The sequence below is a fragment of the Leucopleurus acutus genome, assembly GCF_964270905.1.
Source record: "Leucopleurus acutus genome assembly, chromosome: 15".
In the NCBI taxonomy this organism is placed as follows: domain Eukaryota; kingdom Metazoa; phylum Chordata; class Mammalia; order Artiodactyla; family Delphinidae; genus Leucopleurus; species Leucopleurus acutus.
The window spans coordinates 38,360,426-38,376,980 of record NC_139157.1 but is presented as its reverse complement, the minus strand read 5'-3'; the positions used below and the strand labels follow the sequence as shown (position 1 = coordinate 38,376,980).

At 33.3% G+C, this 16,555-nt stretch overlaps 1 protein-coding gene across 1 annotated transcript in view; it reads right to left on the bottom strand.

Moving 5' to 3' along the window:
• The window catches only part of TRDN (triadin), a gene marked incomplete at both ends in the record, with an annotated part of 325,418 nt that overhangs the window by 23,363 nt on the left and 285,500 nt on the right, over positions 1 to 16,555 (bottom strand). Inside the window, 7 exons of the mRNA XM_082855419.1 lie at positions 5,388 to 5,411; positions 8,170 to 8,214; positions 8,950 to 8,985; positions 9,596 to 9,634; positions 10,375 to 10,401; positions 12,492 to 12,512; positions 14,241 to 14,285. Coding sequence (XP_082711545.1) covers positions 5,388 to 5,411; positions 8,170 to 8,214; positions 8,950 to 8,985; positions 9,596 to 9,634; positions 10,375 to 10,401; positions 12,492 to 12,512; positions 14,241 to 14,285 — 237 coding nt within the window. The remainder of the gene's footprint in view (positions 1 to 5,387; positions 5,412 to 8,169; positions 8,215 to 8,949; positions 8,986 to 9,595; positions 9,635 to 10,374; positions 10,402 to 12,491; positions 12,513 to 14,240; positions 14,286 to 16,555) is intronic.

Sequence of the window (16,555 nt, the reverse complement as noted above, 5' to 3'; positions counted from 1 at the left end):
ACTCCTTTTAAAATACTCATTTTGAGGGGCAAGCCAACCTAGCTTTACTTAAATGTTGACTATTAGATACTAAGAACAAAAGCACTATGGATTCCTATAAAATCGTTTTCCTTGATACCCCAACACCCACTGCGATAAATATATTGTCAGTGTCTCAGCTATGTCAAGAGCCTTGAAAATCTTCTAGGTGCAAACCTTCCCTTGGCACCATTTGCTTTTTAATAATGTATTTTCTCATTTCTTTGTTTTATTTCATGTATTCCCTTTGGGCAAGTTCCTGGGGAATGATGTTTTAGGATGTACAAGGGTTTTTTTTTTTTCAAAGAAAAAGTTTTCCAAAGACTTAAAATATTAATATCAATAAGAAATGGTTGCACTGTTTAAAATTAAAAAATATGAGTATTTCTTTTGCTTTTAATTTTTAAGGTAATAGATCTTAAATATAATACAATCTCATGCCTCTTGATGTCTTCCTGCAAACTCCATGGAAAGGTAATTATTCATTACATATTTACCATATATACAAAGAAAAAATATAGAATGAAAATTAAATGACTATTTAGAAATAAAAAAGCTACATCCTTTGAAAAAGTAAATCTACAAAAACAGGCATTGATTAATCCATAATAGTCTGTGAATCATGAAAAATTTGATTTTGCAACATAATTTTCACTGATGTAATAGAGAAATGTTATTGCATTGCTGATTCTTTTTTATCCCTATAATAAAACTCTAGGTATTTGAGAATCTAGTCCCGTGGGATGGTTTCAAGAACCTCAATCAGAGCAAGTCACGAGAATTCAGAAAGAGATACTGCCCCTCTCTTTTACATCAGTCTTTTTCCACATATTAACAACCTCCCCCACCCCCACCAAAAAATCTGGAAATGAATTACATTCTCTGTGCATTCAGCACCAAAGCAGAAAAAATGACCTATCAGAGGTGGAGGACCTGGTCCTGTTCAGAAGACAAGAGATACAGGCACTAGAGTAGAGAATGTGGTTGGAAGGAAGCAATGGGCTCAAAGCAGGAACTATTTCTTGAGCCTCCTTTAGCTAAAGGCAATAAGAAACTGAAAAATAAATAAGAAGTCTGACAAAAGAAAAATTATATAATGTTGGAAAAGGTTCAGGAAAAGAACAATGGTTCTTTAGTTTAAATGATCTTTAGTATGTTCGATTTAATAAGTATCTGTGGCAGTTTTTGATAGTTGCCTCTAAAAAGGCATGTCAAAAAATATGTGCTATAAAAATATAATTTTCATATACTTAGAAACCAACTTATTAAAATGTATCATTCCATGATGCCCTGGACATTTATATCTTATTATCCATAAGAAGCAATATACTTTCTTCCTCACACCTTTCTCTTTTCAGTTACTACTCTTATTCTTACTACTTCTATTACTACTATTCTTGTGAGATTAGACTTTCTGACAATTCCTTCACATTTCACTCCTTTATATAAAATAAGCCACTGCCTTCTGTGGCAATAAGTCTAAAGTTTTTTGGCTTGCAGGTTCTCTACCTCATAGTTTCACCCTACATGTCCTTACTTTTCACTACTTTCTAACACAAGCCAAAGCAATCTGAAGAAAGAAAAACTGAACTGGAGGAATCAGGCTCCCTGACTTCAGACTATACTACAAAGATACAGTAATCAAAACAGTATGGTACCAGCACAAAAACAGAAATAGAGATCAATGGAACAAGATAGGAAGCCCAGAAATAAACCCACACACAAATGGTCAATTAATCTATGACAAAGGAAGCAAGAATATACAATGGAGAAAAGATAGTCCCTTCAATAAGTGGTGCTGGGAAAACTGGACAGCTACATATAAAAGAATGAAATTAGAACACTCCCTAACACCATACACAAAAATAAACTCACAATGGATTAAAGACTTAAATGTAAGACCAGACACTCTAAAACTCTTAGAGGAAAACATATGCAGAACACCGTATGACATAAATCACAACAAGTTCCTTTTTGACCCATCTCCTAGAGAAATGGAAATAAAAACAAAAATAAACAAATGGGACCTAATGAAACTTAAAAGTTTTTGTACAGCAAAGGAGACCATAAACAAGATGAAAAGACAACCCTCAGAACGGGAGAAAATATTTGCTAATGAAGCAACTGACAAAGGATTAATCTGCAAAATTTACAAGCAGTTCATGCAGCTCAATGTCAAAAAAACAAACAACCCAATCCAAAAATGGGCAGAAGACCTAAATAGACATTTCTCCAAAGAAGATATACAGATAGCCAACAAACACATGAAAGAATGCTCAACATCACTAATCATTAGAGAAATGCAAATCAAAACTACCTCACACTGGTCAGAATGGCCATCATCAAAAAGTCTACAAATAATAAATGATGGAAAGGGTGTGGAGAAAAGGGAACCCTCCTACACTGTTGGTGGGAATGTAAATTGATACAGCCACTATGGAGAACAGTATGGAGGTTCCTTAAAAAACTAAAAATAGAGCTACCATATGACCCAGCAATCCTACTCCTTGTCATATATCTGGAGAAAAACATAATTCAAAAAGACAAATGCTCTCCAATGTTTATAGCAGCACTATTTACAATAGCCTAGACACTGAAAAAACCTAAGGGTCCATTGACAGAAAAATGGATAAAGAAGATGTGGTATATATACACAATGGAATATTACTCAACCATAAAAAAGAATGAAATAATGCCATCTGCAGCAACATGGATGAACCCAGAGATTATCATACTAAGTGAAGTAAGCCAGACAGAGAAAGACAAATATCATATGATATTGCTTATATGTGGAATCTAAAAAAAGGATACAAATTAACTTATTTACAAAACAGAAATAGACTCACAGACATAGAAAACAAACTTATGGTTACCAAAGGAGAAAGAGGGAGGAGGAATAAATTAGGAGTTTGGTATTAAAATATACACACTACTATATATAAAATAGATAACCAACAAGGACTTACTGTATAGCACAGGGAACTCTACTCAATATTTTGTAATAACATATAATGGAAGAGAATGTAAAAAAAAGTGTATATATATATATATATATATATATATATATATGTGTGTGTGTGTGTGTGTGTGTTGAAGTGAATCACATTACTGTACACCTGAAACTAACACAGCATTGTTAATCAACTATATTTCAAGAAAAAATTTTAAAAAACACAAGCCCCCAACTCCAGCCAACTCTTCCTTTGATTGCCTCTATATACTATGCTTGTTTGCCCACTGTGAAATAATAGAAAAAAATATATATTAGTCTTTGCTCCTAGTTCCTGGTATAAAGCTCGTAAATCCCTTGGAATTTCCTGGGTGACAGGAGAGTCTTTTGTTCTAATTTGGCAATGCTTGGTGGGCCTCTAGATAGGGGTTTGTCATCAGAAAGACCAAGCCAGATTAGAAATGTGGCACTTTCAGCCTCACACCCCACCCTCCAGGAAGGGGAGAGTGCTAGAGATTGAGTTAAGGATCCATCATGCCTATGTGATGAAGCCTCCATAAAAGTCCCAGAAGTACGAGGTTCAAGAATCTTCTGAGTTGCTGAAGACATCTACATGCCAGAAGGATGGTGCACCCCAACTCCATAGGGACAGAAGCTCCTGTGCTCAGACCCTTCCAGGTGTCATCCTGCGTATCTCTTCATCAGGCTGTTCATTTGTATCCTTTATCATATCTTTTATTATATAATAAACTGGTAAACCTAAGTAAGCTTTCCCCTGAGTTCTGTGATCTGTTCTACCAAATAATTTAATACAAGGGAGGGATGTCATGGGAGAGTCTAATTTGTAGCCAAGTAGGACAGAAGTTGTGGATAACCAGGGGACCTACTATTTTTGACTGGCATCTGAATTTGAGGAGTAATTTCATGGGACTGAGTCCTTAACCTATGATATGCTAACTCCAGTTAGTATCAGAAATGAATTGAATTGTAGGACATCTAGCTGGTGTCACAGAGAATTACTTGGTGTGAAAACAATCCTACTTGCATGGTGTCAGAAGTGTTAGGAGTGTGGTAGTAGCGTGAGAGTAATGGAGAAACACACAGGAGCAGTGAGTTTCTTTATACCCTCTTTTTCCAATTATCCAATCCTAACCATTTTTAAATACAAATTCTGGAGTTACCTCCTATATGAAGTCTGTCCTGACTACCTTTGGCTGTAGGGGAAGAGTAAGGAGTGGGATAGTTTCAGAGGGCTTTCCTGAGCATGAAATATAAGCTTTGCTCTTGAATCAGTGAGACAATTCTGTACCCCTGTAATTATTTTCCTTTTTTTAAACGCCTGAAGCAAGTCCATGTGGGGTTCTATTACTTGCAGTCAAAAAATTTTGAATGAGATATATGGCAAGTACCACCTTTACCAATTGTCTTGTATTGTCCTCAGTACTCACTAAATGGTGAACACAGCAGAAGCACTCAAGAAACACTGAGATCTGCTCTGCCCAATGCAGTAGCCACTGACCACCTGGGCTATAGGGAATTGAAATGTGACTAGTACAAACTGAAATGTGACTTAAGTGTAAAATACACACACAATTTCAAAGGCTCAATTAAAATTATGTAAATTATCAATATACTTCTATATTGATTACATATTGAAATAATATTTGTATACAGACAAATAAAATTATTAAAATTGTTTTTGCCTGCTTCTTTTTACCCTTTAAATGTGTCTACTTGAAAATTTAAAACTATGCATGTGGCTCACATGACATTACATTATATAGCACTGATTTAAAATGATTTGTCTTCTTAAATCCAGAAACATGGGAAGGAAATTTGCTATTTCCCAGAATTTTAGAATTTATAGGGAAATTTATAGTTGTATCCTGTATAATTTGAGCTATCCATACCCAGATTGTGGCATTTCAGAGAGTATTTTCTGAGAGTTTGGTCTCTTTATGTTATATACAAGATTAGATCCATTCCTTACTATGTATTCTTCTCAGATATATAATTATAATTAAGCTAATGAGCATTAGAAAACAACAGCAAAGGAAACATTATTGCTCAACCATATGTGCTCTGTAGCAAATTTTTAGTGACTGAGGGTTTAAGGCAGAAGCAGGATTATTTATTCCATTCTACCTCAATCACTGAAAAGACATGTATTGAATGCAAGTCACTTTAATCTTCAGGTTCAAGAACATGTATTTCTGCTACAAGTTATTTCAAATAACGTAGTTTAGTTTTTTGAGTTTCAACATAAATAAGATGAAATAAGATCAAATTCCTGTCAGAGGGTTTAGTACGAAATGACTCAATCTCTGAACACGTTAAAAAATAAATATTTCATGAATTTCAGCTTGAAATTCATACTGTGTGCCAAAGAGAACTTATCATCAATACAAGCAGTACTTACTTGATACTCTTGCAGGTTTTTCTGCTAAAAATAAAGAAAAAAAGTCTTGCTTAACTCAGGTAAAATGCAAAGAAATTATACACCAATAGGCTATATAAATGTATCTAATATCTTTAGACTTTCTTCCTTATTGTTCAGGAGTTGGTGAAGAAATGTAACTCTATTGCCTGATAACATGGATCTTTGTAAGCTGTGACAAAGTGAGAGAGTGGCATGGACATATATACACTACCAAACGTAAAATAGCTAGCTAGTGGGAAGCAGCCACATAGCACAGGGAGATCAGCTAGGTGGTTTGTGACCACCTAGAGGGGTGGGATAGGGAGGGTGGAAGGGAGGCAGACGCAAGAGGGAAGAGATATGGGGACATATGTGTATGTATAACTGATTCACTTTGTTATAAAGCAGAAACTAACACACCATTGTAAAGCAATTATACTCCAATAAAGATGTTAAAAAAAATGGATCTTTGAATAACTTAATTGCTTTTATGTGTTTCACAGCATATTTATGCTTTTTAAACACTCATTAAAATCAGCAGGATCTTTTTTAAATTGCTTTGGTTTAACTATAATTATACCTAACTCCAGTGAAATTGCTTTGTATGATGTAATTAATCTAAATATTTGCTTTACAGTTTCCAAATTCCATAAAATATATTATTGAGAATTATTTTCCTTTCACAGATGAATAAAGACAAATAACTACCCATTAGACTATAAAATATAAATCTTAAAAAGCGACATGCAAAATCAGCTTAATTTTTCATAATCATTTATTTATTAGTTTCAATGAGGGATTATAATTCTTCAAATATGTTTTTCCATTAAACTCTATGAATGTAGGACAAAGATATAAAGTGGAATGATTGTCCCAAATAGTATAGCAGACATTCTAACTTTCTGAAACAAAGAGGATTGGTAACATCTATATTCCATTAACATTAGTCTCATTTAAAGGGCTAGGTTTGAAAATATAATTTTTAAGGAATCTGCATAACATGTTTTACTTTGAGACTTGTAGAGTTTCTGATATAAACCTAAGAATTACAAATTTAGAAAATTTAGGTTAATGCCAACAGAAAGGTTTATTTTTGTCGGGGGGATACTTATGTTTTCGGTGATACTATAGCAGCACATGTATAAAATTGCAAAACAAACAAAATAATTCAGAAAAATGCTTTAGTAAAGCTAATGTTATAATTTTTCCTTTAAAAATACTAGCGTTGGCTAAAGAGACAGGAACTTAGAAAGGAATAAAATAAACATTTATGGAGATGCAATGAACCATTCGTTGAGTGAAGGAATGAATAAGAATGTGCCTGTATTCTCAACCAGCTCTAGGTTGGACTTGTGCTTTCACATGTAACAATTTTTCCCTTCTGTGTATTCATAATATGAAGATCTTAGAAATAATGGACTCACAGAATAGAGTAAGAAAGGAGTATCCATCCAATGTCCAAATCCCTAGAATCCCTTGTGCAGCCCTCTAGTCTTAGCACTAATAGACCACTTCCTTGGGGACAAAGTGGGGTACATTTTATCTTTGGGCTGCTCTGATTGGTAGAAAGCTTTCCCTTATATTTGCCACAGTGTGGTAGGATAGTGAAATGTAATTGAATGGGCTTAAGTCTTTGATGTCACATCCACTTGGAGGCAATTCCTGTCTCTATTATGTAAACACTGAGATGTTAGACTTCCCTTCATCTAGCATTAACTCGGCTTTAAACTGGGAATGATAATTGGTCCTGTACTAAGGAGGAAATTGAGCTAATAATAGGAAAGGATATAGCTACAGGTATTCAAAATAATCCATTTCTTTTCATTCTTCTGGCTAAATATCTTAAAAGGTATCAAGTTTTGCAGAAAGTTCCAATATAAAAATTGTGTTCCTGTATCTTTGTACAAATTTGATATTTCTCTTATTCTAAATGTTACCCCTTAATATTACTGATAATTGTGTCTAGATATGCCCTGCCATTGCAAGTATACATACTACAGTAAGAAACAACAGGGAACCAGTGAAAAACAAGATTCCTCCCCAACACCTGCACCCCACCCCCGGTACACACACACACTAGAGATCTATGTATTTACTATGAATGAAAATTCTTGCTCAATTATGGTATGTTTATTTAGCACTTTAAAATTTAAGGCATTTACGTTTTGTTACATTTTGGATTAATTAGATTCGCCTAAAATTTTATGACCCAGACTACATAATTCAGCTGTACTCTTATAGTTTTATGATAATATCACCAAAATAGGTCATTTTCATTTTAGGTAAAGAACATCTACCTGACATGTGCATGCTGGCATCTGCCTTCTACTACCCACTTTGCATCTACATTGAATTAATTTCAAAGACCAGTATATAAATAATAAAAATATATACATGATATTAGCTACATTTTATGTAGTCATAGATAAAATGAATCTCGGCATCTCGGCTTCCTCTTTTTACTACTCTCTCATTCTTGACTGTAGTCATGCTGTGAAAATCTTTTGCAATAAAAGAGATTTTTCTTCTGGTATGTACTCAAATATCTTATGAAGGTTTAGGTTGTTAATAGTTTCTATTTCTCCACATTTCCTAGTTTTCCACTGAAATGTAAGCTTTCTGCTAGATTTCCTACCTGTCCACTTCCTCTGCTGTTAGCAGTAGTGTATACCTGCTAGACTTCCTTGCTTTAAAAAAATTTAGTGTTAATATTAACCACCAACGTAATTCAGGCACCTCCACATCAACATAGCATTTGAATCTTTACAAAGTTCAAGATTACCTTTTGTCACATTGTGTAATTGAAGACTTTCTTTTCTAGTTGGCACTGTATATAAAGAAAATGTAAATTAAAATATGAATTTTTAAAGATGTTCATAAAATTTTGGTTCACTTCATCTCTAAGCTTTAGCAACGTGAGAATAATTTAAATGTTGTAATTATTTTCTTGAGGCTTTAAAAAAAATTTCCTTTCTACTAACACCTAACAAAAATAAATGACTGTTTTGTTTGCATAAACAAAGATATAACATAATCAGTGATTTCAGGGTACTAAAATGAATTAGAGCCCATGGACAATGGGTCATTATGATTAACTGAATTTAGGTATAAACCAGAAAAAAAGTGTCGTCTTTTGTTGTTAACAATCTTTTTGGTATGGCTAAAAATGCTTTCCTCATGACTCGATAGAGTATTTCTCTGATGATTAAGCCCTTTGCAAGTTTTTTAGATAACTACATGGAAATCAGTGATTATCATATTATATTATGTAGTTTACTAAATAAATAAACCTAATGTTAAGAAAAAAAGCAACTTACAATGCAGCCTCTAACTAGCTGCTCACCAATGACCCAACACATGACTGCATACTGAAGGAGTGGCCTGCCATCCACTGCTCCTTTGACACTGCCATTACCACATAGCCAGGATTATTGACCACATTTCTTTTTTTTAATCAGACCAGCAATCATCACATACATAAACAAAAGTTTTATTTAAAATTGAAATAAATTTTGACTCAAAATATTTTGACTTCAGGGCCTTTCAATCTTTTAAAAATTACCTTTTTCTTCTTTAAGATGTTTCATTTCTGCTTTTTCTATAGAGATAAAATGGTAATTAGAATCATACACATATTTATTCATAGGTTTTCCTAAGGTTTGGAATTACATATTTTGTAGTCAATATTTACAATTCAGGAGTTATATGAAAAGAACTTTATGGTGCTAATTTAGCAATAATAGGTGGAGTTTGCTTTGAGATCTAAATTCCTGTTCCCTTTAGATATCTAATAATAATGCAATTCATACACCCGTTGCATGGGTAACACCAAAATGAGCTGCGGTTCTGACACATGCTTTAAAATCAGCGTCCGTATTTTCATGAATTGCTTTTAAGTAGTGTAATTTGTGTAATTACATATTTTTGAATTCCTGTGTTTTGTTTTTGTTGTTTTTTTTTTTTTTGGTACGCGGGCCTCTCACTGTTGTGGCCTCTCCCGTTGCGAAGCACAGGCTCCAGACGTGCAGGCTCAGCGGCCATGGCTCACCGTCCCAGCCGCTCCGCGGCGTGTGGGATCTTCCTGGACCGGGGCACGAACCCGCGTCCCCTGCATCGGCAAGCGGACTCTCAACCACTGTGCCACCAGGGAAGTCCAATTCCTGTGTTTTTGTCACTAATTTGATATACATGTCTTAAGACGTCTTTACCTTTACTTTCCTTTTCAGATTTTTCAATTTTCTTCTTCACTAGAGGGTAAAATAACAAGAAACCATTGGTTTATAAAACATAATTTTCTTACTCAATCTTGGAGTAAATATTTGGAGTTGAAATTTAATCCCATAAGTGAAAGGGGGTCAAGGCTCTACTTTTTCAAGATGTGAAGAGAAAGTCTCCCTCCCATGTGTGAGAACATATGTATTTTTGTTACCCTTGGTTACTTGGCTTTGTAAGGCAGAGCCCCCTCCTTTTGTTTTTGTTTTTTACATGCTTTGAAGTAAAGCTAGAGGAAGCCATGCATTTATTAATAAGTTTAAATGAGTAACAGAAAAAACTCTAAATTTTTTATTGTTATCTGTAGGAAATGAGAATTTGATCGGTGCTATGGATGCTCGGTAAATAAACTGTTGAGTAAAAAAAATGTAAGAATCGCAATATATCTCTGGGCAAAATGTGGACACATACTTTTTAAAACAGAGTTTTGGTTGATTGATGCTTTTCTTCAACTATATTTATCAGACAAGAGTAAGAAGGAAACCAATATTTAATGATGACAACAACGTATGTAGTGAGAATGTTATATGTTATTTCATTTAATACTTATAACAAGTCTTTGGGGAAGTCATTATGCCTGGTCTAATAGATGAGGAAACTGGGAATATGAGCTGTTAAGGTATTTTCCCAAATGTTACACAGCCAGACAGAGACTCAAATTTAAATACTGTTCCCACAAATCTATGTTACCTCCTCTTGGAAAGCAAATATTTACCTGATGCTGTTACTTCTGATGTTTCCTCTTTAGAAAAAAAAAAAAATAGAAAAAAGGAAGAAAAATAAAAGGAAAGAATAGTTTTGTTTTTCAGTAGCAGACAACTGAACTTCATCTGCATGTATTTCCTATTAAATTCCAATAATAATGACAACAGACACATACACAAAATGGCAAATAGCCATACTGGTAACTAATATTTCTGAAAACTAACTGGAATCTATTCTGGAAATAGAACCACTCTACAAATTAATCTTAAACAGTCGATTCATATATGGTAGAAAGAATCAATTTGAAGATCTTTGGGTGGTTTTCTCAATTACAATTATAAATCTCCATTACATAATTTTTTTTTTTTTTTTTTGCAGTATGCGGGCCTCTCACTGTTGTGGCCTCTCCCGTTGCGAAGCACAGGCTCCAGACGCGCAGGCTCAGCGGCTGTGGCTCACGGGCCCAGCCGCTTCGCGCCATTGTGGGATCTTCCCGGACCGGGGCACGAACCCGTGTCCCCTGCCTCGGCAGGCGGACTCTCAACCACTGCGCCACCAGGGAAGCCCCTCCATTACATAAATTTTTAACACGATCTGCACGTGTGCATGCATGCATTCATTTATTAAATATTTATAAAGCAACTTCATGTATAAGATGTATTGAGTGCAATGGGTGGTGTTGAGAGATGAGATTTTAAAATATCACAAAAGTAAACTCAACTCATGATGACTACAGTCAGAGTAGTGAGACAAAACATAAAAATGTTATTTGTCTTAGCCTATGATAATGTAGAACCAACCCTTCATTTTGCTCTTTTAGTAAATTCATAGAACAATTATTTTTAAAAATATAACATGGCAGGCTTTAAAAAATATAGCTTTCCTCACAAATCAGTTCAAATGATAATATTTTCTATAAAACCGATACATTTAATTATCAGTCTAATATAACTTTTTTGGAAGCTATTTTCAAAGTTCAAGGAAAACTAGTTAAAACATTTTATAAGAATGAAGATGTAAAATAATGTTTCATAAACTAAACAGTATTTGCCAATAATTATGCTGATATTTCATATTAGTATTCTAGTTTTGACTTTCAGCCCTTAATTTTTGTAATACCCTTCATATTAGTAGCAATTACACAAACTAAATATACTAGAGATTTTTGCCAACCCAAAGAAAAACTTTAGGCATAACTTCTAGATACACTCTCGATTGATATGCAAATATTTCCCCCCAGGATAATGTCTGGGTCTTAATTTAATAGTACTAAATAAACAGTTTCATTTTTATGAAATTGCATAAAATTTCATAAATTTTCAAAAATTTCATAAATTGTTGCATTCTTACTACCATTTGAAATGCCAAAATAAAACAGTGATTCTGAAATACTAAAACAACTCACCTTCAGCTTTTGAAAAAATATGAACGTAAAAAGCTAATGTGTTAAGATTAAATAATTGAAGACAAGTATTCTGTGTTCTGAACTTTTTTTTTTTTTTTTTGGCAGTACGCGGGCCTCTCACTGTTGTGGCCTCTCCTGTTGCGGAGCGCAGGCTCCGCGGCCATGGCTGACGGGCCCAGCCGCTACGTGGCATATGGGATCTTCCCGGACCGGGGCACGAACCCGTGTCCCCCGCATCAGCAGGCGGACTCTCAACCACTGCGCCACCAGGGAAGTCCTTCTGAACGTTTTTTTAACCCAGCAGTGACGATAAGAGGAATCTCCACACTGTGTTTACTCAATAAACCCTAACAAAAAACTGAAAGTACATAAAAGAGAGATGCAACCACCTTTTTTTTTTTTTTTGCACGGGTATTAGTTATGGTAACTCTGTTAATTACACAGATAATGACAACACAAGTCATTTTAGGCATTTCTTCACATACCCTGGTATAGAGTAATGTGTCTAATAGGCACTCAATAAATACATGTTCAAGGATTAATGAATACAATACACACAAATATTCTTTGTCAGTAAGAATCATTTATATAGGTAATGGTGTAATATCTATTGCATTAATGAAATACCATACTAATTTTTACTGCACGTACAATTTAAAGAAACTATAAAATGAAAATTAATTAAATAGAAAATTCTTAAAATTTTAGAATAGTACACTTACTTGGAGTTGGTTTTGGTTTGTCTAAAAAGTAAAGAAGAAAAGAGAGAAAAGAAAAGAAAAAGTCAGTGATCATTTTCTAGCTATAGGTAAAATACCAGCCCTTTATATTTCCTAATTCTGTTTGAGTTAAAATAGGAAAAGACTGAACATATTAAAATGAGCAGTAGGCAATGCATTTTGAGTAATTTTTAAGTCATATTGCAATGAATTCCTCAAAGAAGTTGTAAAGCTTGAAAGTATAGGGTCTTCTTGGTCTCTTCTTATCCCTGTAAAGCCTCATATTTCATTTTATGAAAAATGAATGCTCAGGATAAATCTGAACTCCTTACTGTTTCTGAATGGCATAAAAGGTATATTCTGCCATGTCTTTTCAGAATACACATTAATATTAATTAATATTAACTATTTAAACTCTTCAAATCCAGTATTTTGAATAAAGAACTGACTTTATAAAATCTCAGGAAAGATAAGTGAATGGTGGGTGAAAAACACAAAGCTATACTATCTAAATACATGATTTTTTTCTCCAAAATACCTTGTCTTCTGAAATTATTAACTAAAAGCATTAGTTATGCAGTTTTACACGTAAATATTCATAAAAAAACTAGACAACATTTCATCATGATTGCGAAGAATTTGAATCATCTAAAATTAGGTCAACTAATTCATTAATGGTGGAAATACAAATTAATATAATTTTTTAAAGAACAATTAGGGATGTCTATAAAAATTACATTGAATGTATCATTGCACTAAAAAAATTTACTAATTTTACCCCAAAGATAAATTTACAAAACTAGACAGGTAGGTATATTTTTTATTGTATATCATTAAAGAAAGCTTGTTAGATAACTTAAACATAGGTCAATCAGAAACTAGTTAAGTAAACTGTATACAACTATACAATAGAATACTATTAATGAAGAAATGCTTTATGTACTGATATAAAAAAATCTTCAAAAATACATTCTTAAATAGAAAAACCTAGGGACAAAGCTATTTATAGTATGTCATGATTTGTGTAAAAATAGTGGGAATATATATAATTTGTATATACATATGTGTATATGTCTTTTACATATATTGCTAGAAGGAGACATTAAAAAATAACAATGATTACCTATCAGACATTTTTGGATATTTTGGGAATGAGAATTGGTAGAATAGGAAAAAAGACGAGAGGGAGGGATATTTTCACAGTTAGCCTCCTATATGCCTTAGTGTTGAACCATGCCAAGTATTATATATTTTTTAAATTGAATAATAGTTGTAAAAGTATTAAGCTATTGTAGAATGGGATAACTTCTATTTTAAGCAATTAAACCAAGTTGAAATTCATGATTAGTTTTCAGTGAAATGTTAGATGTGCAATTTGATAGGATATTTTACAGTATCTAAACAGTGAATCAACATTACCAGTATGATAAATGATATTAATATTGACATCAGTGAAATATTGAATATTTTGGAAGGGTCTTATGAACCATGAAGGCAAATACTATTTTGTTAATACTTCTGTATTATAATAGAATGCTTAGCAATCCATATATATTGGTTATAATATTTCGCAAAATGCTTACCAGCACTACCACAGCCCTTATATTAGATAAACTAGATTCTACCACAAAACCACAAGACTAAACATTACCAAGAAATAAAATGAAAGGTACTTATATGTTTTGCTTTAATTTTCAAATTTAATAAAAATAGTGAATTAGGACAGAATATAAACCAGAAAGGCAAAAACACCTGTTTTTATAGATGGAGATTCTTTTTCTTGATGTTCAGCTTTTTCTAGAGAGAGAAATCAAAATTAACTGACACTCTGTAGATTGTTTGCATAGCAAGCAATTTAGTATTTACATATTTGCAGGTGATCCTCAGCATGCCTCCAAAGTCATTTGCATGTAACTTGGAACACAGAAAGCATATTGCCATAGAAACACATTATAAACAAGGTCAGGTTCATTCTCAGGACATCCTGTAAGATACTTCGAAGGCGCTAGCCCTCTTAGTGCCATGTGGTATAAGAAGAAGATAGAATATGACAAAAAGGAGAATAATAATAAGAGGATTTTTCTTTCTTTGCTGAAGGTTGAATCATTCTTTGAGGGTATTTCAAACCAAATGACATTTGCCTTTGGCATTTTACAAGCTCCCATTTTACCTCTCTGACTCCTACTTCCTTTCTTGCCACATCAGAAGCAATTTGGTGCTGGTCAGAAGCAATTTGGTGCTAGTCATTGGTTTCTTGTTGAAAATGTAACCTAGACTTGCCTTATTCCAGAAAGTGCAACACTTGTATTTTCATTTTTCTGGAACACCCTCTCTTTTCAGGTTCAGTTAGAACTCTCACAGATGAATCTCAAGTAAACCAAGGACATGACAGCTGTAATCAAAATGTGGAATTGATATTCTTCTCAGCCCTTTGAAAAATATTTGAATTAAAGTACATTTTAGATCTCTCTCTTTCACCAAAAGTGGAATTTCAAATAAAGCTATGTAGGGTAGGATATTTTGAATGGAATTGAGAAGATTTGGAAATACAGCAGATCACTGCCAAGTGTTAGTTCTTACTAATCACTTCCAGGTTTAGTCCTCCTGAACTGTTCTGGTTTACCTGTCCTTTCCTTCCCTCATCCTGAATTTGGAGATTCTCTGAAATCACTACTATTTCCTCCCCATCATCTTGCACCAACAATGAAGTAAGTGGGGAGATGTGGGACCTATGTTGTCAAAAGGTTTAATTGGATATTTGTAAATTAGGGATTGATAGCATTCAAGAATGAACTTCCATGAACTTAAGTTGTATAAATTTTAGTGTTAAATAAGCATGCACAATAAAAGAAGCCAATATTCAAGTTATTAAACTGTCATAATAACACTGCAAAAGTATAATAAATTAAAGTAAAAATAATATAAAATATATATTCAAAATACATGCAATAGGTTCTGGGAGGTGATTATGTTCTTTTTAGGCTCCTTATATTTTGCCATATCTCCTGAATCACTAATATGACCTCCTAACTGGTCTCACCAAATTCATCTTTGGACCTTGTCAATTCATTTTTCATACATGAACCAGAGAATATTTGACAAAAGCCACTCATATCTTCATCCAAGCCTCTGTTTCACACATATATGTATGAACCAATATCACAATTTTGACATAATTTTGGACATATTTACTACCTGCGACAATGGGCAAATATTCACACTTTTCTGAGCCCAATAGTCACCTTTTAAACTCTACACCAGTAACATCTGTATGACTCCTGACCAATAAAATGGACAATCTTTAAAATCTATACTCATGAGGAAATTCCATGATTTTAATAAACAAATGGCAAAACGTTTATAATTCATAAAATTATGAATAACATTAATACCAAAAACTAACTACCATATAATTAATGCTGCTTATAGGAAACAGATTAAAAACAGTATGTGGTTCATAACACCAAAAATTGTATATCATTTCATTTTCCTTTGTTATTCATTATGTATGTTTAAAAGATTGCCCATTTACCCTAACTTCTTAGTGTTATTTTATAGCCTGTATGGACTCATTCTTTTAGTATTAATAATAGTGATACAACTTCCAAAGATTTCTTCTGTATAATTATACTGAATTATTAATTAGTAGTGAAAGATAAAGATGTTAAATCAAAGCTGCAGCAATAACGTTAATTTATCACCTATAGAGGTACTTTAGCCTTGGGCAATGCTAAAAATAACAATTGGGGAAAAAACCCAAGCAAATTGTTAAAGTTAAAATGGCCAAGCGATACTTTCCAGATTTTATTTTCGTCTCTTACTTGTTGGTTTGGGTTTGACTGTAGAGAATGAAAGAAAGCAAATGGCATATGATGAATACAAACCATGGGAAAAAACAACTCTTTAGCATTTGTATTTATTCCTTCTTCATTTTAAGTTCTCATCTTATCTTAAGCTTAATCCATTCTCTCTGAACACTATTATTTCACTGTCAGCAAATACATTAAACACACTGCTTATTGAAAAACCAAGACACACAAAATTTTATGTAAAATTTGAAACAATCT